Here is a 26,611-nt window from a genome sequence, read left to right on the forward strand (position 1 = left end):
ACTCTGGGGGGTACGCTACCTAAAATTGTTAAACAAATTGTGCTTGATAAGCCTTGCTGAAAATATGTGAAAGGGTGCAGACTAAAGTATTATAAAATATTTAATGAATAGGTTTCAAATGATTTTAAAGAAATAGTTAAGACAAAAAAGCTACAGTTTTGACCTGGGTTGTATGTATCCAAGTATTTTAAGATTGTTTGCTATTATATATCGAATGAATCGCAATGAAGTTGTAGCTAATGGATTTAAAGTCACGGTTATCAAATCGTCGATTTAGCGGTTTAATTAACAATTTAAGCCTTTGGTTCACTAATTGGCAAATAAATGACTCTCTATTGTGTCCTATTGCCTGCTTTTGTTTATAGTTTAGTCAGCTCTACGATCCCTGCATCAGATTCAGAAATCATTTTAGACCAGACTGAATTAAAAAAACATGAATATTTATTGGTCCTAATCGAAAAAGTTTAGCCCCGTTTTCGCATATTTTGGTTTATCGGGTCCTACTGAGTTTTTTCAAATGATGGTCTAATGGCTGATCAGTGAGACCACAACACATCATAAACCAGCTAACACTATTTTTTAGTTTAATCTAATATTGCTCAGTGGTATTGCAATCTTAGACTCACAGAAGGGGATATTTAAGATGGAAGGTGTCGTATTTTGTGTCCCTTTGGATATGCAGACTATCATAATCGTTTGATTACCTTTCTTTCTTGACTACTTTTTCAACTCTTATTTAATATTTAATAAAAATGCATTCAACCAAATACTACGAAGGATTTTAACAATCGAAGACTGATGTGATTAAATTCAACCCGGACTGACAAAGCATGCCGTTTAATAGAATTTCCCATACACTTTTAGCATACACACAGCGAGTTTTGGTCGGCTCATATTTGGAACGCCATTCGTTAGATTGCGATCGCTACTTGACGCCGGTTTTGCAACACATTTGGGTATTTTGGTACGAATTTAGCATTGACAAGCTTCATACCCAAAACATTAACCAAAATGTGTTGAGTCGATCCTAAGAAGATGTTCAAGTTATCTGCTATCTCTCTGATGAAAACATGACGATTTTAAAGCACTGTTTCTTCAACTTTTCCAATATTATCGTCATTAACAGAGGTGAATGGACGACACCCATAAGGCAAGTTTTCGATGACTTTATGACCTTCACCGAATGCTTCGCTTCACATAGAGATCAAACTACACGCGAGCATAGAAACTGTTGTAAAAATCTAGAAAAACATTTCTTATCGATTTGGTTTGCGCACGCAGTTTAAGTGGACTAGTCCGAGTCAATTTTGATCAGATGGTATATGTGGGTGTCAAAATATCCAGAATCCTGCTTTTGCTAATAATGTTCCAGCATTTAAACTAAGCAAGAACCTCAAATGCAATCAGTTTTTAAATATATATATTATTTATATTAAATAAATTTTTATTATTATTTAAAAATATTTTTTCTCTCTGCTGTGGAGTCTTCTACTTCTCATTTTAAGTTCATAAGTTAATTTTGTGTTACCTATAACTGCTTCCTATCATTTATCTTTATGATAAATATAAATTTTTTAACGCTTACCTTATTTATATGTGTGTATGTATGTTTTTTGATTTTCGAAAGCATAAAAAAATTAAATGATTAAAAGAACTCATAATTGTCTGCCTCTTACTAGCTGAGCTCATATCTTTATATCTCTTTATGTTACCGTGTAAGTTACAGCCTCCAACTTCCTACGGTACACTCCTGTTTACTTATTTAGCGACACTGAATTCTATGCTGCCGCTAAATGTTATGTCTGGAAGAACTTCACACCAAACGACTTCCGGTTGTTTTCTACTTATTGTCATTCTATCTAATTCCACAGTTAGTCTTTCACACGAATTCTCACGAATTTTGCTCTCACTGCAATGTAACTGGTTGTTGTTGTAGCATATTGTTATTTTATGGTGCCTCATTGCATCTCCATGTGTCAGTGTGTGTGTGCGTCCGCGCATTGAACGGGTTAATTGCTCTCAGCGCATAATGTTGCCGCCGCAACACGTATGACAATAACTGCATGCAGATGTATGTGTGCTTGTGTGTTCGTGAAGCAATATTAATTTTTATTATTGCGGGAACATTTCTTATAGTTAAACATTTTATTAAACCAACTCTTGCACACATTATTATTACAGTTTTCCTTTTTCAAATATTTCACTTCACTTTCTTCACAACAAATTTTTTTACCACAGCGCAAACGCGCGTACACTTGTTTGCATTTCCTTTTTACCACGCTGAGTCATGCACATGCCGGCTGAAAGACAGTCCAGCGGCAACTAGTTTTTGTTTAACACTTTTCTGCGTGCTTTTGTTTTTGTTGTGCGTTGCATGCAAAAAAATGCGCGAACATTGTTGTCAACTTGCGTCTAACGTCTGGGCGGGCGTTGAAAATAAACCAAGTCAGAGCCGATTCGTTTTCATTTTCTTTGGGAAATTTCATATGCACGCAGACGCATAGGCTTCCACTCCCCGTTATCACAGCTAGATCTAGACACTTTGAAGCTGTGAAGTAGAAACGTCGCTGGTGTGAGACCGATTAGCCGTTCGGTATGTTAATTAATGTGGAAAATTTCTCTTGCGTTTAAAGGCACTTTTCCTTCCCCACAGATTTGTTGTTGGATCAGTGAGTTTTTTTTTGTTATTTTCACAACCTTCCAATGATTAAAAGGAATTTCTCCGGCCGTAAAAATGTTTTTTGGTAATTGAAATTTTTTTCTTTTTGCGATGATTATTGATTATTAGTTGTAATCATTGGTAATTATTGAGTTATTATATAATATACTTTCTTCCGTGTGTATTTTTTAAAGTTAATATAAGAAGCACTTTACTTTGATTAAGTGGAAACCGCCAGCAAAACTCTATCGTTCCAATAAGAAAAGCATATGGTTGAGCTAATAATATAAATCTCTCGAAGTACATAGTTCGAAACCGACAGGCTTGTGGAAGGTATCTGGTAACTACCGATGATGAGCATCGAACTAAGAGAAGCTAGAGGAAGTCTAAAAAATTACAAATAATTTAGCTGCTAATATGGACTATTTCAACTTTATTTCATTCATACTTGATAACTAACTGAAATTCTCAACAGGTTTATAAAACACTTCTAGCTTTACCAAATGTGTGATAACTTAGTAAATATAATAGGATTAATTAAAAACCATTAGAATCCCAAGGAATCCTCTCGAATTGCCCTCATTGCAGAATATAAAAGATATAATCGTGAATACTACATCATCCGAGGGTCGATATATCTAAGCCTCGCCGCTTATTGCTGAGTACGTACATTTTCTTAGGGGGTGCGAATTGTTTAACTCGACATCCTGCAGCAGCAACAGACAATAATCAAAATCGAAGCATACCGACAGATACACATTCGGACGTAGGGAAGGACGGGCAGGCAGATCACAGCAAACAAGTCATATGAACATTCGAATGACATGAGAATTTATTTTACAACCAGCAAATCGCCTACAGTGCCGTGCTAAATCCTTTCCCACCACCGCCGTCGCTATCCCACTATCGTCGCGAGCTTGAGAAAGTTGCGAACGACGGTGCTCCAACTGCAGCGCCATCAAATGTGGAGCTCTTGAAGAGTGCGTGAGGCGTTAGGAGGAGTGCTGAGGTCTGAAAGGCCGGACGAAAAGGCGGGTGAGGACGAAGGCGGTGAACGGAAAACACATGTTGATTCGCGGCAGTGGCCGGCGAAGATAGTGCCGTCGGTGTCAGCACAACAAAGTGAAAAGACTGCGTATTTGGCTAGGATGAGTTCGGCTTGAGGCGGAGAGTTTGCGGGGCGTATTGAGCCACAATGCTGGCGAGCTTAATGAAATAAATGAAAATTATGCACTATACATACTTGTGCGTTGCGGCGTCTGCTCGATAGCAATGGAAACAAAGTATGCAAAGTATTGTTGCAAGCACATGCTGCACGATGACGATCTGGTCTCAACGCGCAAGGGCTTCAATGAAAATGCTTAATGACAAGCAGATTGGAATGTTTGGCCACTCCAATGGACAGACACTCGGTTATTGTTGGGGGTGTGGTGTGCGGGCGGGTAATCGTCGGTGTGTAGGCTTTAAATCTTTACATGCTAAATACAAGTAAAAAATCAAACAATACGTACCAAAAAAAAGAGAACAAGGCTAGAAATGCGAAGAAACAAAACGACTACCACGAAGCCTCGCCACGTCCGCTGTTGTCTGTCGTACATCGTTCAATGTAGCTACGTTCGTTTATCATCGTCACGGTCGTTGTTGAGTAGCTCACAATTCATTCATAAAAATTGTTCAGCATACACAATTTGCTTAAGAATTCCAGGCACAAACGTCATGAATGCGCGGACGCAGGGCGGTGCTTGAGTCATATACACAAGTGCTGTAGCCGAAGAATGAAAATCACAATTCGCGAACAAGCGGCAGATATGAGCAGTAGCTCACTTGCTGCCCGCGCGTCCCACTCTACTGATTGCGAATATATCGCCGCTAGCAATGAATGTCTGCACATGCGTTTGGGAGACGAGAGGATTCTATCACCACAGCACATTGCGGCAATACTAGTGATGGGCGGCATTCGGCAATTCCAAAGTCCGCGCAAGTCTTTTGCTGTAGAACCAGCCCGCTGTGGATGGAGCCTTGCTGCCTGGAATGTAAATGTGTGATCGAGCAGTGTTGGTCCGCCGTATGTATGTGTGGTTTGTGTTATTGGCAGCGGTAGCTGTTGCTGCGGGAACGATAAACGCCTCTACAGACAGACGTCCATCTTTATTTCGTAGCTGTCACTACTGCATGCGCCTCGGTGCGGCTGACGACATTCGCACCGACGACAACTCAAGTTTATTACTATTTAATTGCGTGCAGACAAGTTGCGGGCGGCGGTGCGGCAGGCAGACGACAGATCGACACCACCGTACACTGTCGGGGTAATAAAGAGCCGGGGGTGGTGTGTGTGCGTGTGTGAATCATATGCTGGGGACCCAACGCCCCCCGCGCTTTTTACTTGCCGCATGTATGCCGCTGTGTTCCCGGCGTTTTTTGCGCGCCGTTTTGACAGACAAGGACAAGCGTTTGACATGTGAACAAATTAAAATATGCAAAAAACAAACATAAGAAAAAAAACACAATGAAAAATAAAAACAACTCATGAAAAAATGCTAACTCGTAATGCACAAGTGCTGGGGCGCGGAGAGCAAAAAATACAAAAGTAAAGTGCAAAAAAAGAGCAAATAACCATCAAGTTCCTTTCGACAAGTGATGACCGTAGACGTGCTGGTGGTGGTGGGAAGCTATGCAAAGCAATAAAATTTCGCTGGGAGGAAGGCAAGAGTTAGAATAAAAACATTGGAAGCACTGGAAGATAAATGTTGGAAGATGCAGATTTTTGTATTCGTTTGAAATCGCTTGGAGTGCCGATTTCCGCTTGGTAATTCTTTACGCTTTACTGACTCTGTCAAGCTTTGGGAGGCCGTACGCATTACAAGCGCTTCGCCGTGTAAAGGCGCGGGCAAGGCGCTTGGTCTGCTCGGCAGGATACGAGTTTATGTTTTATGCGTTTTCACATACATACCACAGCTTAACATTCCGATCCGCAATTGTTGTTGCTGGCTTGGTGTTGCTGGGCAGCGTTTTATGGTCAATTGTTTGTATGTTTTATGTACATTCATACTTGTTATCACTTCTGCGAAAAAGGCATGCGCACTGCGAAGGGCATTAAAAATGCCAACAATGTTGCCTTTAGGTTTGCATGCGTTTCTAATTTGCAAGTATAAACTACGCACACACACATACATATTATGCATAAGTATTTGATGCGATAAAAGTTTTATCACTAATTGAAAGTCACTTTGGTGGGTGATATGTTTATTTTTCTGATTATAATTGCTGCAATTTCCGTGTTCTTCAGTTCTTAATGTTGATAATAATAAAGCGGCAGATGTTACGCCTAGTTTCGATTTCTATTTGTAGTCTTGTCACGGGGATCGAAGCCTTTTCCTATCGAGTTTTAAAGTTTTCTCCCAAGAAACAGTTAGCTTTCTTTTTAAATTTTGATTAAGTTTGGATGTCTCGACCCAATAAATGGACAAACTAATGAATTGTAAGCGAATTATATCGGAAGCATGAACTTTGGCTATCATCATTTAGAGCTTCTTTACAATTTCACTGTTCGACTGTTATTGGTATAAATACTTATTAACTGTATTTCTTAAATAAAATTTGACATGTGTTGTACAGGTAAGCTTTTTTAACTTCTAATTGTTTCGTATACTAAGCATAGGCATGCATTTCTGTGAAAGTGTCTCCTCAACGCCAGAGGCTGCAAGGCTGCATAAGGCTCTGGCTAGGGGCAAGACCGATACAGTTCTAGCAATTAAAAGACCGGATGGGACCTATAAGTCCAGCGCGGAAGAAAGAGCCACGGCCCTACTACGTGCGCACTTCCCGGAAACAATTCGAGAAGACCTAATTCGACCCAGAGTCGAACGAAAGCCAACTCGCTTAGATTGGACAGCCGCAAAACAGCTCTTCACTGCGGACTCCATTAAGTGAGCTGTGGCTTCCTTCGAAAAATATAAGTCTCCGGGAGCGGATGGCATCCTTCCAGCCTTCATACAACAGGGGGGCAGGTCCTCCCGCCCCACCTTGCTCGGCTGATGAGGGATAGCCTGGCGCTGGCGTATATCCCAGAACCTTGGCGCACTGCAAGGGTGATCTTTATACCCAAGGTAGGAAGGAAAGACTACTCGTCGGCAAAATCCTTCAGACCAATAAGTCTAACTTCCTTCCTACTGAAAAGCATGGAAAAGATCATAGACCACGAAATAAGATCGAAGGTGCTGAAAACTGCACCGCTACACGCGATGCAGCATGCTTACAGAGCAGGCAGATCAACCAATACTGCTCTGTATCAGCTGACCTCACAGATCCGAAGTTCGTTCGACGGGGGTGAGGTGCTGTTATGCGCCTTCCTTGACATCGAAGGTGCCTTTGACAATACGTCACACGAGAGCGTGGCAAAAGCACTGGAGAAAAGGGGTGTGGCGATGCCGGTGCGCAGATGGGTTGAAGCAGTACTGAGCACCAGGATTGCCGAAACCACAGTAGGCGACACTAAAATTCGTCTTGGCACAACAAGAGGCTGTCCACAGGGTGGAGTGCTATCCCCCCTACTTTAGAGCCTAGTTGTAGACGATCTTCTCGAGCTGCTAACGAGCAACGGAATCCGCTGTCAGGGATATGCGGACGACATTGTTATATTAGCAAGGGGTAAATTCGCAGACACTCTCTGCGATATTGTACAAAGGGGATTAAGGCTGGCAAAGGAATGGTGTAGTGGGGTTGGCCTAAACATCAATCCCTCCAAAACTACAATCATATCGTTTACCAGACGCAGGTTGCTGCCAGGCCTCAGAAACCTATCCCTAGGTGGAACGGAGTTAGAGATGGCCAGCACGGTAAAGTACCTGGGCCTCACGCTGGACTCCACTCTACGGTGGAAGCAGCATGTGAACTTAACCGCAGCCAAAGCTACGAAAGCGCTAATGGTGTGCAATCGCCTTGCTGGGAAATCATGGGGCTGCAACCCAAAGATTATCAGATGGTTGTACACCATGATTGTTAGACCGATCATAACATATGGAGCGGTGGCCTGGGGCTCCAAAGCAGCGCAGACCTCGGTAGGACTTCGACTATCGAGGCTGCAACGACTTGCCTGTATCTGCGCGTCGGGCGCGATGCGTACGTGTCCGACTGCAGCACTGGAAGTAATGCTGGAGCTAACACCGCTACATATAGTGATCGAGCAGACGGCCAAACAGATCTTGCTTCAAATTTCAGCAGAAGGGTCTGGCAAAGGGAAGGTAATCTCGTCCCAGCAGATGAAGGCCATAAGTGACGCAATGCCACTGGCCCTTCTTCCAAGGGACAGTATTACCAAAGCAGTAAGCTTCACTAGGAAGTTCAGGGTTACCCTTGGCAGTAAGGCAGAATGGAACGATTCCACGCTGGACCTACTACTAAGGAACAGTACTATCAAGTGGTACACCGACGGCTCGAAAACGGCGGAGGGGATTGGCGCAGGGGTCGCAGGACCACACACCAAGCTCTCCATTCCTATGGGAAGTTTTCCTAGCATATTCCAGGCGGAGGTATATGCTATAAGTCGGTGTGTAGAAATAAACCTCCAACGCGACTATCGCAATAAGAGCATCGCCATACTCAGCGATAGTCAGGCAGCACTTAAAGCAATCTCGGCTTTTGAGGTCAAATCGCTACTAGTGCAGGAGTGTATAGAACGGCTGAACATCCTATCAAGTTTCAACAGTGTGCACCTCATCTGGGTGCCTGGTCACTGGGGTATAGCAGGAAATGAACTTGCTGACGAGTTGGCCCGCTCTGCAGCCTCTACAAACATGGTAGGACCAGAACCGTGCGTAGCGGTGGGTCCACATACCATTAAGGAGCTGCTCCGTAGAGAGGAAAAAGCAGGCAGGGAGAGACACTGGCAACACCTCCAAGGCATGCGCCATGCCAAGTTGCTACTGGGGAGCTATAACCTCAGACGGTTTAAAACCGTAATCAATCTCCCGAGGAACAAATTTCGACTTCTGGTCGGGTTCTACACCGGACATTGCAGGCTTAACAAGCATTTATTTAACATGGGCTTGGTCTCCTGCGACATGGAGTCGGAAACCCCAGAACACCTACTAATGGACTGCACAGCTGTTTGCAGACGTAGAGTCAAGGCCCTTGGATCCATGTTTCCAAACAGGGATCGCATCGCCTCATTGGCGCCTAGCAGTATATTGGAGTTCATCAATACGCTAGGGCTAGATGAGTCGCTGTGACTTAGGGGAGGGCACAATAGACCATAGGTCGCGGTGCATACCTCAATCACTATCTATCTATAGGCATGCTCAATAACGATTCAACGATACCAAATATATTTTGATTCGAAGTTGGTTAACCGATAACAGTTTTGTTGTTGTATTTTTCATTCTTGATATCCTTAATATCATTTACCTACCTAAAGGTATTCCACTGACAATTTTCCTGTTAAAAAGCGGTTGTCATAAAGTTGACGAAAAAACAATGTTTCTTCTTTGCATTAAATTGAAGGTTTTGTTTAGCAAAGTTGGAATGATTCGATTTAAGTCAAATATGCACCATCTTGTTCGGTAAATTGTGAACGATTTTGTGTGTAATTTCACCTAGACTCTCATAGAAACCCTCGTTCCTATTGGCGATTGGTAATCACTTAATGCCTAGTTTCCGGAACCCTTGCGGAGTCACTAATGAAATATAATAACTCTCCTATTGGCTGTCCGATTTTGGGTGATTGCGATTCAGACGGTACACCATTTTAGCCGCCTGGCTTGCGTTTTCGCCTTTATCGAAAAACAACTTTAAAATATGGCGTGTTTTCTCTTTGCTGAAGTCCATATTTAACTTGTGCTTAAACAATACTGAGTCAAGTAATTGCAAAACATTCTGAAACATTTTTTAGTACAATCTTATCTTTCTAACGCTATATAGCGTAACGCTATCGCATTTTTACAACCGCAGATACAGATTACTAAAACCAATATTGGAAAAATAATGTACCTGTCTACTAGACCCTCTATAATAGAAACCTTAAACATTTGCCATCATAATTCTATCAGTTCTTAAAGTCAACTTTCTCCGTTTCAAAGTTTCAGAATATTTTAATCCCAAATATATCAATTCCAAATTAATCTGATAATTTAATTGATAAAAGTGACATATAATAACAAGATTCCTGTGATAATGTACAACGTTTATGCAGTGATGTTTTGAGAAATTTAGTATAAGTAGTATTTTCTTAGTCATGTCAAATCTTGAGTATTTATTTATAACTGTAACTCCTATCATATTTTCCCATTGAAACTTTTTTAGAACAACGTGTGGAAAGTATTGGAATGGTTGACTTTAAAAAAATTTTGTTGTTGCTTTTTAATTTTGTGCTTGACATTTCATTCGTTCACCTACTGCACTTGGAATTCTCAACGTACTCTTGAATTTAAAATAGTGTGCATTTTAGGCTTTTTAAATAAAATTGCATCCCATAAAAATGCGTGAATTTTTTTTATCACTTTTAACAAGAAGGCACTAAAAATTCAAGCCCTATGGCGCCTCATATTTGCGATTCGTGTAGACAGACCCTCAACATCCTAAGTCTAGCTACCTAAGTTCATCTAATACATAATCAAACAACTGTATAAGTTTTATAATTAAAATAAGAGTGTATAAATTAAATAGACTTTGCTGATTTTTGCACATAGCAGACACTTCATATGTACATATGTATGTATGTAGTTTAGTACATACTTTCCTAATGCGCTTTTATGGTTATAAATGGAGCAGTTTTCTAGTGTTATTTATTTTTACTCTTACCGATGTGAAGGTGTCGCCTACTTTATTGTTTTATCGGAGCCCGAAAAAAAAAGTTGTGTTATCACACTTTGTGTTTATTTTATTTGTATTAAAATTTATAATATGCAGTTTGTTGTGGTTGCTACTGTGTTAAGCGAATTGAATGTCGCATTGTCAATATTCAATGTCAACCGGAATTATGCTAGCAAATGTTCGGAGCGTCTTGCTTTGCTTCATAAATGAAGAGGAGATTAACTGTCATGAATGCACCCCTACACACACACCTATGCCATCGTATGCTTGAATTTATGTGTGCATTATTGCAAAATCAATACAAAGGCGCCAACTGTGCGCAGCGTTTCGGTGCAACACTGCACGACGCCAATGCCACTGCAACGTTTTGTAGGGAATTAATGCAATAGCACGTTTCTATTTAATAATGACCACTTGTATGCTCAAATACCTTTTTGTTCATATCTATTCACTTCACTTATAAACTCACATAGATTGCGCATATTTGCTTTGTTTTGTTTTTTTTTGTTTGTTTTTTTTTTGCGGTTCAAGGTGCAGGAGGCGTTTTTATTCCATTTTTATTTAATGCTTGGCTTTGAAATGCTGTTTCCCTATAGCCAGCCATGTGAATGAATCTAATCATACATATTTACTTATAGCACAAGCACACATGTACTTAGAATGCTATTATTCAATTATATTCACATAATTTCTGTATAATTTCGTATTGCACCTGTAAATGCGTTGTTTCATTATCATTTCCATATAATAAAAATTTTCTTTGAGTGTGTGTGGTATGAGCCACCCAGTCGCAGGGTTCCAGTTGTAAATCTTATTTTCTAGTTTTTATCAATTAATTAACTTAGTTTATTTGATAAAATTATTCACATGCATTTCTATTTTTGGTAAGGAGGTATAAAATGTCACAACAAAATCATAAATCAAATAGTGGACTTAAAAATTATTTTTATATTGATGTTAAAAGGGATACTATATATAAGGATATTAAATAAGACAAGACATAAAATTTTATATAATAATTAAAATAAAATGAATCAAATTAAATTAAACTAAAAATAATAAAATAAATATAATATAATAAAAGAAATATAATATAATAAAAGAAATATAATATAATAAAATAAAATTAAAAAAATTAAAAAAAAATATATATTTTATATATATAAAATAAAATAATTAAGGAAAAATTTTTAATTTATTGGAAAAAATTAACGTAACATAATGTTTTGTAGCGCTACTAATACTTACTGTTTTCTAGTGCGCTTGCTTATGTTATCGACAAATCGAATTTCCTACCTTCGTTTTATGTTCCCTTCAAATGTGTGGCAACTCCATGTCGTAAAAAAATGCAAATATAATTGAAAATAAAAGATGACTCCCCCTACAGAAAATATATATTTTATATAAATTACAGTGCGTTTCAAAATAAACAGTAAAAAGGTTACAAAGTAAACTCTAGTGGCGCCATCTATATGTCGACTAGTGCGAATCTGCTATCCTATATCGACTTCCAGTAAAAATTTCATGACATTTCAGCTATTGGAAGTGAAGTTATCGCGTTTTAAGTGTCAGTATGTATATATATTGTCATCTGTGCGAAAATGAGCTTCGAACAAAAAACCAACATTAAATTTTGTTTTAAAATTGGTAAAATTTTACCGAAATGATTCATTTGATGAAACTAGTTTATGGCGATGATTACCTATCCCGTAGCAGAGTGTACGAGTGGTTTCAAAGTTTTCAAAGTGGTCGTGAGGACATAAATGAGAGATGAGCTGAAACCCAAAAAATCGCGCCTAAAGAATTCAAAAGTGAAGACAATGTTGATTTGTTCTAATGATTCCAAGGGTATTGTACACAAAGAATTTGTTCCACCCGGCCAAAACGTTAATGCGGTATTCTACCTTGGAGTTTTGAAGCGTTTGGTGCGCCGTATTCGACGTGTTCGGCCCGAATATCGCGAAGATGGAAGTTGGCGTTTGTTGCACGATAATGCGCCGTCTCATCGATCGACGCTTGTGGCCGATTATTTGACCAAAAATCACATTTTAACAACCAACCACTCCCCGTATTCACCTGATATGGCACCGTGCGACTTCTACCTTTTCGGAAAAATGCATTTGCCGATGAAAGGAAAGCGTTATGCAGACGTGGAGGCCATTCAAAAAGCTTGCACCGGCATACTGGCGGCCATACCGGGCAACGAGCTAAAACACTCGTTCGACATGCTTTTGGACCGTGCAAAAAGACAAAAAGCTGTATTAAAGCAGAAGGAGGAGACTATTTTGAATAAAATTAATTGATTTTGCCGATAAAACCATTTGTTCTGTCTTTTTTTTTTAAAGTCCTGTTTACTTTGGAACACACCTTTACATATGTTATAAAAAATTTTTGCTTACGTGTAAATTGAACCAATGGCTCGACGGGTCGTAATCATGCACTTAACTCATTTGCCAACATTGGCAGGCGACTAATAAATTGGTAACTGTGTGGGAACAATTTTATATACTTGTACATATATTTTCAAAGTATTTTGCTTAAATTTTTTTCAAGGATTGCCAACTATTTGGATTGCCTAAAAAAATTCAACTCAAAAATTAAAAAAACAAAAAACATTATATAACCCTTTACAAATAAAATCTTTTCAAAACAAGAACATGATATTAATCAAACGATTCGGCCATTGATCAATAGCATAACGCATAGTTTCTGTTGATATTGACGACGCTGTTCGAATCAAAGATCTGTATATTTCTGTGGGATTTTCGACAGGCCAAGTTCTTTAATTCTGACCACAAACTGTAGTCCAATGGACTCATATTTGAACTTCCAGACGGCCAATCATCTGCAGCTATGATACCACGAACATTAGTTTTAAGCCACTGCTGGGTGGTTTTTGCCACCATCTCTTGGTGGAAGATTAGTTAACTGGCGTAGGCTTTCATGTGGAGATCTTCTCAAATCAGTCTTGACATTGAACTGATAAAAATACACATTTCCTTAAAAATAATTTTCTATTTTCTATGCGGATTTCTGCGAGTGCGTTCATTTTTATGGCTGAATTCATTCGAACTACGGAAGAACAACCATTTCTATTTCTGTCATCAACTGTAGACGCTTGGGAAAAGCGATCAAGAGTGCGGTGAATAAACATTCTCGAAATATTTAGTTTATAAATCCTAATCAACCAATCAATTCTCATTATTTCCCATACCAATATTTTTTATTATATTTAATTAAACCTTTCAAAAATTTTTCAATTTTTATTTTATTTTAAGTTTTTTTTTTTTAGTTTGGAATTAACTTCTTGGTTCCTGCAATTTTTTACTGTTATCAAACCATGCTCGTTTGTGCCGCTCTATAAAGCATATAACACCTATGTAAGCATGTCGATATCACCGTTGTTATTGCAACACCTTGTTGCAGCTAATTATGAATACCTATGCAACATTTTGTGGCATATACATATGTTCTGCTAACCTAATTTAGAGTTGTTGCCACACCGTTTACTTATGTTCTCGATAACACTGCTGTAAAAAGCCCAAATGTTACAATTTGCACCTCTATGTAGCAAGATCACCAAGCATAGCTTGACAGTGCAACAAACGGTAAAAAATAGCTAGTTTCTTATCGCTAACGCCACACACAACGAGAAGTGTAAAACAGTCAAATAAATAGTAATATTAAATATGTAAATTTTAACTATACTTGTATATAGACCTACATATATATGTATATATAAAATATAAATGTATGTATAAATACATATATGTATATCATTAGCTGGCTTGCAAAAGCTGCCACGGGGTGCGCGTGTTTGGTGGTGGCGCAAGCAATTTGGGTTTTTCCTAACAATGCACCGGCGAAACAATAATAGAAAAAGAGGGGAGAAAAAACAGTGTTCAGTTCCAGGTAAGAAGCAGCAAAAAGTGCTAAGAAAAAAGTAGAAAAATCGAAAAAAGTTGCACTGGCTTGCGCTTACGTAATATCTCCCATAGCTTATCAGTCGTAATTAACAATGCAATTGTTTTTGCCTTGCAATTTTTCATAACCGATATAATCCGCCTGCGGGGAAAACTTGGAAGTGTGTAATTTTTGAATAAATTTTATAAAAATTCAATGCATAAACAATTGCTTCCATTCAGTGGCAAGTGTTATGCGCTACAGGCTTGCCCGACCCGTTTACAAGTGCGCATTTATAATGGGTGCCTTAAACGGTCTTCAAGAAAAAATTGTATAAAGTCAACTTATGGTACTTAAAAAAAACTAAAACATGTATAATAGTTCTATGCGCGCTCATAAATCTAAATTTTTAATATTGCAAACAAATTTATGTCTGATCTATGCTTGTACTTCTGTGGTGTTACCCGATCGCACAAATGTCATAAGTTTGTAATTAATTATTTTTTTTATAGTACCGTTTAGCTTTTTCTTTGAGTTTTTTTCATCGTTCCATGTTAATAAATTAAGTTTTCGCGATTTCCATTGTAATGACTTCCTCAATTATTGCAAAGCCATTACTCATTAACCTACTGAATTATCACCTCCGCTGTTAAATTGATTATTTAAGAGCGTTAAAATTTTTTACAACGCATAATTGTTAAATTGTTTTTGACATTTAAGATTTTGGTTTTTTGTTACGGAATAATGAATTCTGTGTATCCGAAACAGACTAATATAAAAAAGTAATTGTTAAAAAATAAATATTATAACAAAACAAAATTCTATAAAATTACGCAAAAACTAATAAAAGAAAAATAAGAAATTATAAAGAAATACTAATTAAAGATAAAACTTATTCAAAAAAACATAAATAAATACAAAAAAAATAAAGATAAATATTAAATTATAAAAGTAAAAAAGAAAAATCAAAATTAAATTATAGCCAACAGTAAATTAATTAATAATAATAAAAATAAAAAAAAACTGATATATATACAGTTAAAAATAATTACAAATATATAAAAACTTAAAAAGATTTTTACAAAAAAATTAGAAAAAAAAATATAAATGAAAAATTTTAAATAAAAAAAAAAATAATGATAACAACAACTAAAGAAAAAAAATAAATACTGTTCTACACTAAAATCAAGTAAGTCTTGATTTAAATAATTTAAAATTCAATAGAGTAAAGTAGAGTAGAATAAACTAAATTTAATTAAAAATAGTGAAATTATTGGGTCTATAGCTATATTCGTGCGTGTTTTTTTTTGGTTATTAGGTTTTTAGGTCCCAACTTATTTGTGGATTCTATTTTAAAAAAATTGTGACAAGAATGAATTAAGTCAATTTTTCATACACTCATTTTATGCGAACCATATTCCAGTGAGGGTGTTCTGCATCGACCGGAACAAATGCTAGTCAGTTGGGGCATGGTCTGGGCTATAAGATGTCTTTGGCAAAACTTTCCAGCAGCTGTTTTCCAAAGTTCCAGTTTTTGCGAGCCTAGCAACATGAGACCGAGCGTTGTCATGATGGAATATTAATGCCTCGTGTCTAGTCGCAAATTCCGGATATTTTTCAGCAATATCTAGCTTCAATTTTATGAGTTGTTGTCAGTTGCGTTCCCGTTATAGGTTTCACCCGGTTTTAGGAACACAATATACAGCACGCCCTTCTGATCTAATCAAATACAGAGCACTGCCTTAGCGTTATAAATATTTGGCTTTGCCGTTGATTTGGCTCATTAGCCAGGTGTCATATAACATATGATTTTTTTAGTTTGTCGTAATGGATACATTTTTCTTTAGCAGATATAATTCGAAGCAAAAACGACTTCTTTTCCAGTCGTTCAATAAATTAAACTAAAATAAATACCGTCAATAGATTTAAAAAAAAAATTATATATTTAAATAAATCTTAATTAAGCGAAACAAATTTAATATTGGACAGACAGTCATTTAATTGAGTTTACCATATGTCCATAAAGCGTTATTTCGGACAATTTGGTAATTGACCAGATTAAGTTATGTTAAATTGTGTCAAAATTCTTATTTCTTCGATCAGTACCTGACAAATATATCTAAGTAGGTCGTGTGAAAATTTGAAGCTCATATCTCCAAAACTATTTGCCGGATCAACTTCAAAATAGATATAATAAAACAAATTGAGTAAAACCAGTTGTGTAACCACAGCGCATAAGAAATTATATATTCACATACATGGTTATATTTTAATTCCTCTTTCTATACAAGTTCCTTTAAAAATTGTATGAAAACCCAAACTTATTCACACCTTATTTTATGCTCTCTTGCAGAAATGGGAACTATACGTGCTCAGTCGACTCGGCTGGGATTTGTCATCCGTTACGCCTTTGGATTTCCTTGAGTTGTTATTAATCCGCCTGCCTATCAAGAGTAAAGAATGTCCTGATCTGAGTCTCGATAAAGTAAGGCAACATGCACAGGCCTTCATATGCTTAGCAGCCAAAGGTGAGTACTGTCAATTAACTAATTAAGTTATTTAATATAATGAAATGTGTAAATTCTGCACAAAAGTTTAATTGCCAATTGGAAAATGAATTGCTATTGTCTCATTACGAATACCTACTCGAAGGCTCGAAACCAGTCGTTTTGTAGTAAAATTAGCCATATTCTTATTCAAACTGAAATATTTAGTATACCCATTTATAATATATTTCATAACTACTGGCTCAGCTGTTTTTGCCTCTACATTTACACCGCAAAGTTAAATAATCTCTGCAATTGTGGTCAAACTACTCTACTTGTTGTGTTGCCCTGACTAGCCAACCTCGACTGCTATCTATGCCGCATATCCTTTGAATGAAGTTGCCCACCTCTAACTGGCGTTAGGTAGTCGGTCGGTGAGCCGGTTGGTCGCTTCGCTTTTGTGTCTGCAACACAGACGAGGTCTTGCCTAAGATACAAAGAAAGATGGGTAATGAAAACAGCACACAAATATAAAGCATTAATAAAAATCGCAGGCCACGCAAATAACCTGTCTGCGGCTTTTTCACGGCATTATCAATGGCAACAGGACAGGCGATAGCATCAAAGAGAAAGAGTCAAATGAGCAAAACAAAAATGTTGCGGACGCGCATGCGTTCCTTCCAGCACACCAAATGCTCGTTTGGTTTCGTTCATTATGAAATATTTTTTTAATGGCTTGGCGTGTGGCTTCTGGATGCCAATGGTCGCCTCATATTGAGTCCACGTTGAGCGTAGGTCTCTCGGTTTTGAACTAAAGTTCGGCATTGTATTAGCATTGTAGTTGTACGTTTGCGCTTTGCTACAAAGAGAACATTGCATTTTATTGATTTTGTATTCATTGAAAATTGTTTGCGCTAACAGATCTACAAAACCTCAAATACCGACGAGATTTGTCTGGCCATTCGTCTGTGCTGTTACACCGCATTCCAACTAATTCATTATTGATTGACTCAAGCGAAGGATTGCCTTTTACAAAGTCCATGTGCAAATGGCCATTTGCGAGGTTTGCTATAGCTTAAAGTTGTCTACAGTTGCGGTGTCATTAAGAGAAGAGTAAATTGGTTTTCTAGAAATCTATTAAAAATGAAACATAATTTGTATGAAGTATGTGCAACTGTGGAAAAGGTCCCACTTACAAGAGCGTCTTTTTAATCCTTCCATCTGTAACATTCAGTTCCTAGTTTGAACTCAAAAGGTTGCACTTGGTTCTAAATAGTTTAGCAGTGAACGTCTTCTGTCTTACTGTCTTTACTAAGATATAAATATGTATGTGTACAGCAGTACAACCCTGGTTGTTTGATACCAAAATCTAAGTTGTAAGGTATCAATAGCCTCCTATCGCATAGGTCGTTCATTTTGAGATCACTTGAAGATCGCTAAAATTTGTCCTTGATCACATTGTAATCCTGACTGCTTAATACAAAAATATCTTAGAACTACGCTTTAAGACAACAATAGCCTCCTATCATATAGCTCGTTCATTCTGAGATCACTTAAAGATCACTGAAATGTTAAAATATCACACTTTTATAGAAGGTGTAGATAAGAAATTAACAGTATAAGATCTTCAGTTGAGCCAGAAATTATTTACCGCAAATGACGTTATATCTTCCGAAACTATAGTATGTCGGAAGGTTACGTGAAATAAGATTCATAATTGAACTACAATTGTCAATACTAAAGCAAAAAAGCTCAATTTCGTCAACGCTAATCTGAAACATTTCTAAATCTTTTTAAAATATGTCGTACGCCTATTTCTACCATGATAGAAATATAACATTTAAGTCTTCAGATTCCTCTGCTAATACGTGGTTAAGTCAAGCGTTTACCAAATTCAAACAGTGGCTGTATGAAATTTTATACCCTAACCCATGATGTGAACAGCCACCGAAATCAATTTAAAACATCACAAAAGTGCCGCCAATAATCATCGAAAACGGCAGTTAATTTTTATTTGTATAACAGCAGCATTCTCTTCAATGCATGGCGAAAAGTTAGTCGCGTGGAACAGCTGTCTAAAAGAAAACAAAAATTAATTAAAATTTAAAAGCTATATAAAATAGCTATAAATATACCATATGTGAGTGATCGGAGTGCCCAATCCATAACTTAAACGGAGTACACTTATGATCTTTTAAACTGAAGAAGTGGTCGTAAATAATGAAGGAGGTTTTTCGAGAAGCTTGCTACTAATATATTAATATAAAATACAATGTTAGGGTGTAAAAAAAAAGGATGGATAAAAAACACTGTCTATGAATAATTATATAAGTAGAACTTTTTGATTTATATACAGTATTGTGCAGAACAAAACTATACATTTATAAAAAATAATATTTTTATACTCTCGCAACCTGTTGCTACAGAGTATAATAGTTTTGTTCACCTAACGGTTGTTTGTATCACCTAAAACTAATCGAGTTAGATATAGGGTTATATATATATAAATGATCAGGATGAAGAAACGGGTTGAAATCCGGGTGACTGACTGTCCGTCCGTCCGTGCAAGCTCTAACTTGAGTAAAAATTGAGATATCTTTATGAAACTTGGTAGACATGTTTCTTGGTACCGTGAGACGGTTGGTATTGCAGATAGGCGTAATCGGACCACTGTCACGTCCACAAAACGCCATTATTCAAAAACAAATAAATTGCCATAACTAAGCTCCACAACAAGATATAAGACTCTTATTTGGTAAACAGGATAACAATAGGGAAGATAGGTGAAATCGGGTGGCAACTCCGCCCACTTCCCATATAACGGTACTGTTAAAAACTACTAAAAGCGCGATAAATCAAGCACTAAACACGCCAGAGACATTAAATTTTATCTCTGGGATGGTATAAGATGACTTTATAGGAACCGCGTTCAAAATTAGACAGTGGGCGTGGCACAGCCCACTTTTAGATGAAAACCCATATCTTGAGATCTGCTTAACCAATTTCAACCAAATTCGGTACATAACGTTCTTTTCATATTTCTATGTTATAGTGCGAAAATGGGCGAAATCGGACTACAACCACGTCGTGTTGTGTCCGTGTTGTACAACCGTGTTCGGTTACATCCGAACTTAGTCCTTCCTTACTTGTTTTAACATAAATTTTTATGAGAAAAAGCAAAAAGTTTTGTGTTAAAATAACAGGCGTGAAATGCATGTGAAGTGTCATGGGTTAAAATTATTTTTGAGATAGTCATAGATCTTACTACATTTTCCACAGAAATATTCTTTGAAAGAATTTTTAAGACCCTCGTTTTCACAAGCCAAGCGATTTTATAGAGCCCAGGTGAGGGTGGTGGCACTGTCAGGAATACTTTGAGCACAATTTAACCTAAAAATTGGTTATTGGTGTTTTGGAAAGAAAACTTTGGTTTCAATCACTAATGGTTCCGGTTGCATATGTTTTGCTCAATAATGTTCCTATCAATTTATGCCTCGCGACGCATAGCTGAGCTAAAGAAATTGCGTGCATTTGTGTATTTCACAAAAATTTGATATTTTTTAATTACGGTCACCTAAGCCAGAGAGCGTTTTATTTGTCAAAAAAATGATCGAATTTTAGGTTTTTAATTTTTTTTGTTCCGAGTTTTTTAATTTAAAATTTTTTTCTGTTGAAAAGGGTTAAGTAGCAGGTAACGCATGCCAAAAAAATTAAGGGAATCCTTCTCACACATATCTTTTTTATTTTCTTTTTTTTTAATGTTTCACAATTTAAACCTTAAACCTTTAACCCTAATGAAATTGAATTGTGTAGCGGCCCCCACTACGTAAAAGTGTCGGGTTACAAATAAATATTTTCGCAGCGCAGAAAACTGAAAAAATTGCAACAAATACAAAAAAGTTCAGCGCCTTCACAATCACGATTTCGCTATTTTTAAATGTCCCATAAACCTTCAAAAAATAATTTATGATTTTATAATACGCCGAAGAAGTAGGTAGTCACGTAAATATACATCTTTATAGGTGTATGGGTGCGTACTAAATTATGTGTTGGGCTTAATGCCTTCCATGGATTTTTTTCCAATCAAATGTGGCGCCTCGCTTTTGTTTTTGCCATTGCTTTTGTACAGGTAATTTGAGCTAATTTCCAATGCAACATTGTTTCATACACACATGTACATGTGTGTGTGTTTCGACACTTATTGAGCGCTTATTGATATATGCGCTTAATGTATGTATGGATGTGTGTGCGGATATCTCATAGCACTTTCGTTCACACTACCGCCATCCACATATTAAATGCATAAATTTGCCAATTTAATTTCTTAATTAAATGTCCCCCTCAAATGAGTTGACGACATAACACATACAAGAAATTACATACTACACCTTTTCGGCGCTGCTTATTGGCGGCGTGAAATCCTTTTACAGCGTTTTTTACCCCCCGCCATCCTTTATTATTGCTGCACAGCTTTAAATGTATTTCTTAATTTTATTTTTGTTATGGTCTCTCTTTATACCCTCCACAGTTCGTAACACCCAGAAGGAAACGTTGGCGACACTATAAAATATGTATGTATATAAATGATCAGCGTGACGACCTGAGTCGATTTGGCCATGTCCGTATATACGAGAACAAATCCCTCAGTTTTTCAGATATTTCATATACATATATATAGTATAAATATATTCAGAAGAAGCTGCTCATTTGTCAGAAACGCTGATATCGGGCCACTTTAGCACATACATATGTATGCAGTCGCCATACAAAGTGATCGATCAAAATAAAGTTTTGGTATGGAAAATTTTTTTATTTAACAAGATGTCTTCACGAAATTTAGCATGGTTTATTGTTCAAGGCAACGGTACAATCTCCGAACAAATTGTTTAGATCTGACCACTATTGCATAGCGTTTTTATTCGTAAAGGGTATTATAGCTTCGGTGTAAAAAGAGTTAACGTTTTTTCTTCTTTTGTTGTTGTTTTTGGCGGCGCACGCATTCAGCAACATACCCATATCGCATTTGCATAAGAATCGCAGTTTAATAATAATAACAACAATAACAAAACGAAGGAATGTGTTGTGGCATGCAATAGCGGTAAGGAAACCGGTATACGTACATACATACATACACATTCACATATGATAATGGGCGGTGAAAACATCTTCACAATAAAAGAGATATGCGCACACAATCAGACGCACTTATTTATAACGAGTGGTAAATGAAGCCTTCCAAGCAAACAAAATCCAGTTCCTTCATGGCGGTGCAAAAATGCAAAGGATGCGATGTGTCTTTCAACTGCTTCAATTTTTTCTTGTGTTTTATATTTTTATTTTATTTTTTTTGTTTTTGTGTTTTTCTTATTTATCTTTTTTGCAGCCAACAAAGGTGAGACATCACCGAAGGAAGTTCGCTCGCATTGTTGTGATTTTATCCAAAAATAAAAAGTATTTAAAAATGTAAAAAGAAATGTGGAAGTAAAGTAAAACAAAAAAACAGAAAACAGAAAACAGAAAACGCAAAAATGCGAATGCCATTGCGAATGTGAAACGATCGTAATTCATTTCTGAGCGACCACCTATTGCTTCAATGGCAACAGCGCAGACAGAAACAAAACAAGACAAAGAAAAAAACAAAAAACAACACGCAGACAAAAAAATGTTTACTCTTACGCAAAGGAAGAAGCGCGCATGCGTGCCCGTCGATGTTGCCTGTTTTGCGTAGTCAATCTCGCACATACACACATAAACGCGCATACACACATATATACATATGTATGCTTCTTATTTGCTACGGTAGTGGTATGGTGCTGCTGCCTGTTTTGCTCCTTGCTGTTGTTGCACTTTGTTGCATTTTGTTGCTACACACATTTGTTATTGTTTTTAACTACAACTCACCTTTTGATTGTCGCTTACTTGCCGCCACAACTAAAGCATACTATCTACTGCTGCGATTGTTGTGTTTTTTTGTTGTTGTTGTGCTGTTTTTGGTGCTTTCATCATTTTCAGTAATTTCTTTAATGTATTATTCCATTGTTGTTGTTATTTCATACCTTTTAAGGAGTTGGGCGACAATGTCGAAACGAACATCAATGATGCGACCCAACGATTATTGATGTTGTTGCTGTTGTTTCGAGGACATGCTTGCATAGGTAAACAGTGGTTATACAGGGGTATACTTCACTGATGATTATATTTTTGTTTCATTAATAATATGTCGATGTCTGTATTCAAAAGGTCCTTCATGTATTACCTTCATATTCTTTCGCCCTGTCTGATCGAAACAAGTTAATGAGGTGTTATATTTAATTTTCTTAATACTTCCATGGGAAATTGGAAATTCATGGGATTGATATCCACTTGCAATTAAAAAAACGCACTTCTTCTTGAATGCATTTTTAGTGATACCTTTATATTTAAAATGATCGTCTGAAAATTTCAAGCCGTTTCGGAAATATATTTCTCACCGTTTTTAAGAACAGCGTTTCAGGAAAAACGGTCAAAGTTTGGGAGTTTATAACTCTAAGCTAAAATATTCTAACAATTTTTTTCGAAAACTATATACCGACACCACTGTGCAACTATTCCATACGTTTATTGTTTACGATTTTTAGTTTTTTTGTAAACCAAATCGATCGATATTTTTGCTTTTCACTTGTTCACGTCTTCCATCGCGTCTTCGAATGTTGCAAAAAATCTGTTTAAGCGGGCGAGACCTTCAAGGAATTTCAAGACAATTGGCTACAGTTTTATGTCTTTTTCAACACGGTATGTTTGTGTGTTGATGCTTATGTTCATTGCCGTTTCATTACATGGAAGATTGTCTGGAATGCGGCGCATCGGAAGGCAGCGGAAGAGGCAAAGGATTTTACAGACGAAGGATTGTGTTGGAGCACAAAGGCTGTTGCCAAAATATCGCCTCCCCAAAGAGGCGAACTTAAGGACTTTAAGTGAAATTGGCAGATGATTTCGATTTATGTTGTTGTAATTTTCATTGAACATTCAAATTATTTTATGTTTGGTATATATTTGGGTTTTTGTGCCGATTTTGCACGCGCTTCAACCATATTTAGGCTAGGATTTGAACTTGGTACTTGGTGGGGCCAGCGTCGCTGTAGTGCGCACGACGGTACGCGAAAAGGTCTCTTACGGTTATTGCTTTACTTAACGAGCAATTAGCTGCGGTTGCCCTTCACCTCCGCCGGCACTATATTGAAAGCCGTAAATACATTACCCCATATGCAATGGCAATTGCAACAACAACTATAGTAAATAGCAATAACAACGGCAACGAATCGCCGTCGATGAAGCGTCGTCTTGCTTAACATTGCATTGCTAATTAAAACTGTAAAAAAGCGGCAACGTCGTGAACGTCGTGGAGACCGGCGTTTATCGGGGACTTAATGTGCAGTACATATGCGTGCGCTTTATGTGCGAATGTGTGTACGTGTGCGTTATATGGTTCTGTTTAATAGTCATTTTGTTATTAGTCCTGTATTTCTTTTCTTTTTTTCGTTTGTGCACGACTTCAATTCGAGCGCCTGCAGGCGTCTTTAAAACTTGTAAATTTACAAAAGTGCAAAACATGTGAGTACTCTCCTATATGTTTGTGTGCATCGTTTATGAAAATGTACAAGCATGAAATCTATGAATAACTGCGTCTGAACTTTATGTTCGCTGCGCTGTCTCGCAATAATTTCTACGCCCATTTCCGGTCGCTCAAATATGTGTGAATGCAAATACAGTCAGTCTGCTGTTAATGTAACGGACTGCAGCGAAAAGCGCAGCGAACAGTGTGACAGTTTCCTAAACAAATTGGTTAAAAATTATTATTGCGTCGGTAAGTATGAATTTAAAAATAAAAAAAGATAAAATAAATATCAAACATACTCAATTTAAAACCAAAAGAGAAAACATTGTCATTGTTTTTTTTTTATTAAAAAATAATTTTTATTGCTTCGAAAGCTATGATTTTACAAAAATGATAATAAAAAATAAAAAATTATTAGTTTCTAAGTTAAAAGGTAATTGAAAACAAGAAAAGACGCTAACTTCTTTTGCACTGAAGCTATAATACTCTCACAGGTGAATTTCTTATTACATAAAATTGTATGAAAGATTTTTATCTTTATTTTGATCGCTCACTTTGTATGACAGCTATGTAGAAATGCATATGCTATAGTGGTCAGATCTGAACAATTCGTTCACAGCTTATAACGTTCCGAATTTCGAGAAGATATATTGTCCAAGAAAAATATTTTTCATACAAGAACTGGATTCGGATCGGTTTGTTTGTATGACAGCTATTATTATAGTGATCTTTAATTTGCTCGGAGTTTGTAAGTAGCTTATATCAAATTTCGTGAAAATATCTTGCCAAATAAAAAAATATTCCATACATAAACTTGATTTGGATCGGTCAGTTTGTGAGGCAGCTATGTATTGTACACAATAGTCTGATATCGGTGGTCTCGATTATATACCTATATTTATATTTTTTTAATAGGGTCTCCGACGTTTTCTTCTGTGTATTATATATAATTTAAGTTTTTGTTTTTAATTTATGTTTTTTTTATTAAAAAAAAATGTTTTTTTTTTTAATTTTTGTGCCTACGACGCACTGTGCGGCGCTGTGATTCAATATGTGAATGAATTTAAAATGTTGAAATACTTTCACACATTTTGCAAATCAGTTGTTGTTGATTCTGTTGTTGTTTTTGTATTTTTATACTCTCGCAACCTGTTGCTACAGAGTATAATAGTTTTGTTCACCTGACGGTTGTTTGTATCACCTAAAACTAATCGAGTTAGATATAGGGTTATGTATATATAAATGATCAGGATGAAGAGACTAGTTGAAATCCGGGTCTGTCTGTCCGTCCGTCCGTCTGTCCGTCCGCCGTGCAAGCTGTAACTTGAGTAAAAATTGAGATATCTTTATGAAACTTTGTAGACATGTTTCTTGGTACCGTGAGACGGTTGGTATTGCAGATGGGCGTAATCGGACCACTGCCACGCCCACAAAACGCCATTAATCAAAAACAAATAAATTGCCATAACTAAGCTCCACAACAAGATACAAGACTCTTATTTGGTATACCGGATAATAGAGAGGGGCATCTGCAGTTACAAGTTTTTTTTAAAGTGGGCGTGGTCCCGCCCCTAATAGGTTTAATGTGCATATCTCCTAAACCGCTAATGCAATAATAACAAAATTGTTTTTAGAACATCTACCTACAGTGTGAAAATGGGTGAAATCGGGTGGCAACTCCGCCCACTCCCCATATAACGGTACTGTTAAAATCTACTAAAAGCGCGATAAATCAAGCACTAAACACGCCAGAGACATTAAATTTTATCTCTGGGATGGTATGAGATGACTTTATAGGAACCGCGTTCAAAATTAGACAGTGGGCGTGGCACAGCCCACTTTTAGGTGAAAACCCATATCCCGAGATCTGCTTAACTGATTTCAACCAAATTCGGTGCATAACGTTCTTTTCATATTTCTATGTCATAGTGCGAAAATGGGCGAAATCGGACTACAACCACGTCTACTTCCCATATAACACCATTTTAAATTCCATCTGATTCTTTCACTTTCCAGTATGCAAATCAAGCAACAATGATTGTATCGGGATAAAACTTTGCGTGAATAATGCGATTAAAGTATGCCACCTTGTAGCCAAAAATTGTCTAAACCGAACCAAAACTGTTCAAGTACTAAATATGTGGACCCCCCAGTGCCTATAGT

At 37.0% G+C, this 26,611-nt stretch overlaps 1 protein-coding gene across 2 annotated transcripts in view; it reads left to right on the forward strand.

Annotated features, from left to right (window-relative positions):
* The window catches only part of CycD (cyclin D), a 179,982-nt gene that overhangs the window by 65,265 nt on the left and 88,106 nt on the right, over positions 1 to 26,611 (forward strand). For both annotated transcript variants that reach the window (XM_070109593.1, XM_036371762.2), the window contains one exon: positions 16,722 to 16,896. In XM_070109593.1, the coding sequence (XP_069965694.1) occupies positions 16,722 to 16,896 (175 nt within the window). The remainder of the gene's footprint in view (positions 1 to 16,721; positions 16,897 to 26,611) is intronic.

Source organism: Bactrocera oleae, chromosome 5, assembly GCF_042242935.1.
Source record: "Bactrocera oleae isolate idBacOlea1 chromosome 5, idBacOlea1, whole genome shotgun sequence".
NCBI classification, from domain to species: Eukaryota; Metazoa; Arthropoda; class Insecta; order Diptera; family Tephritidae; genus Bactrocera; species Bactrocera oleae.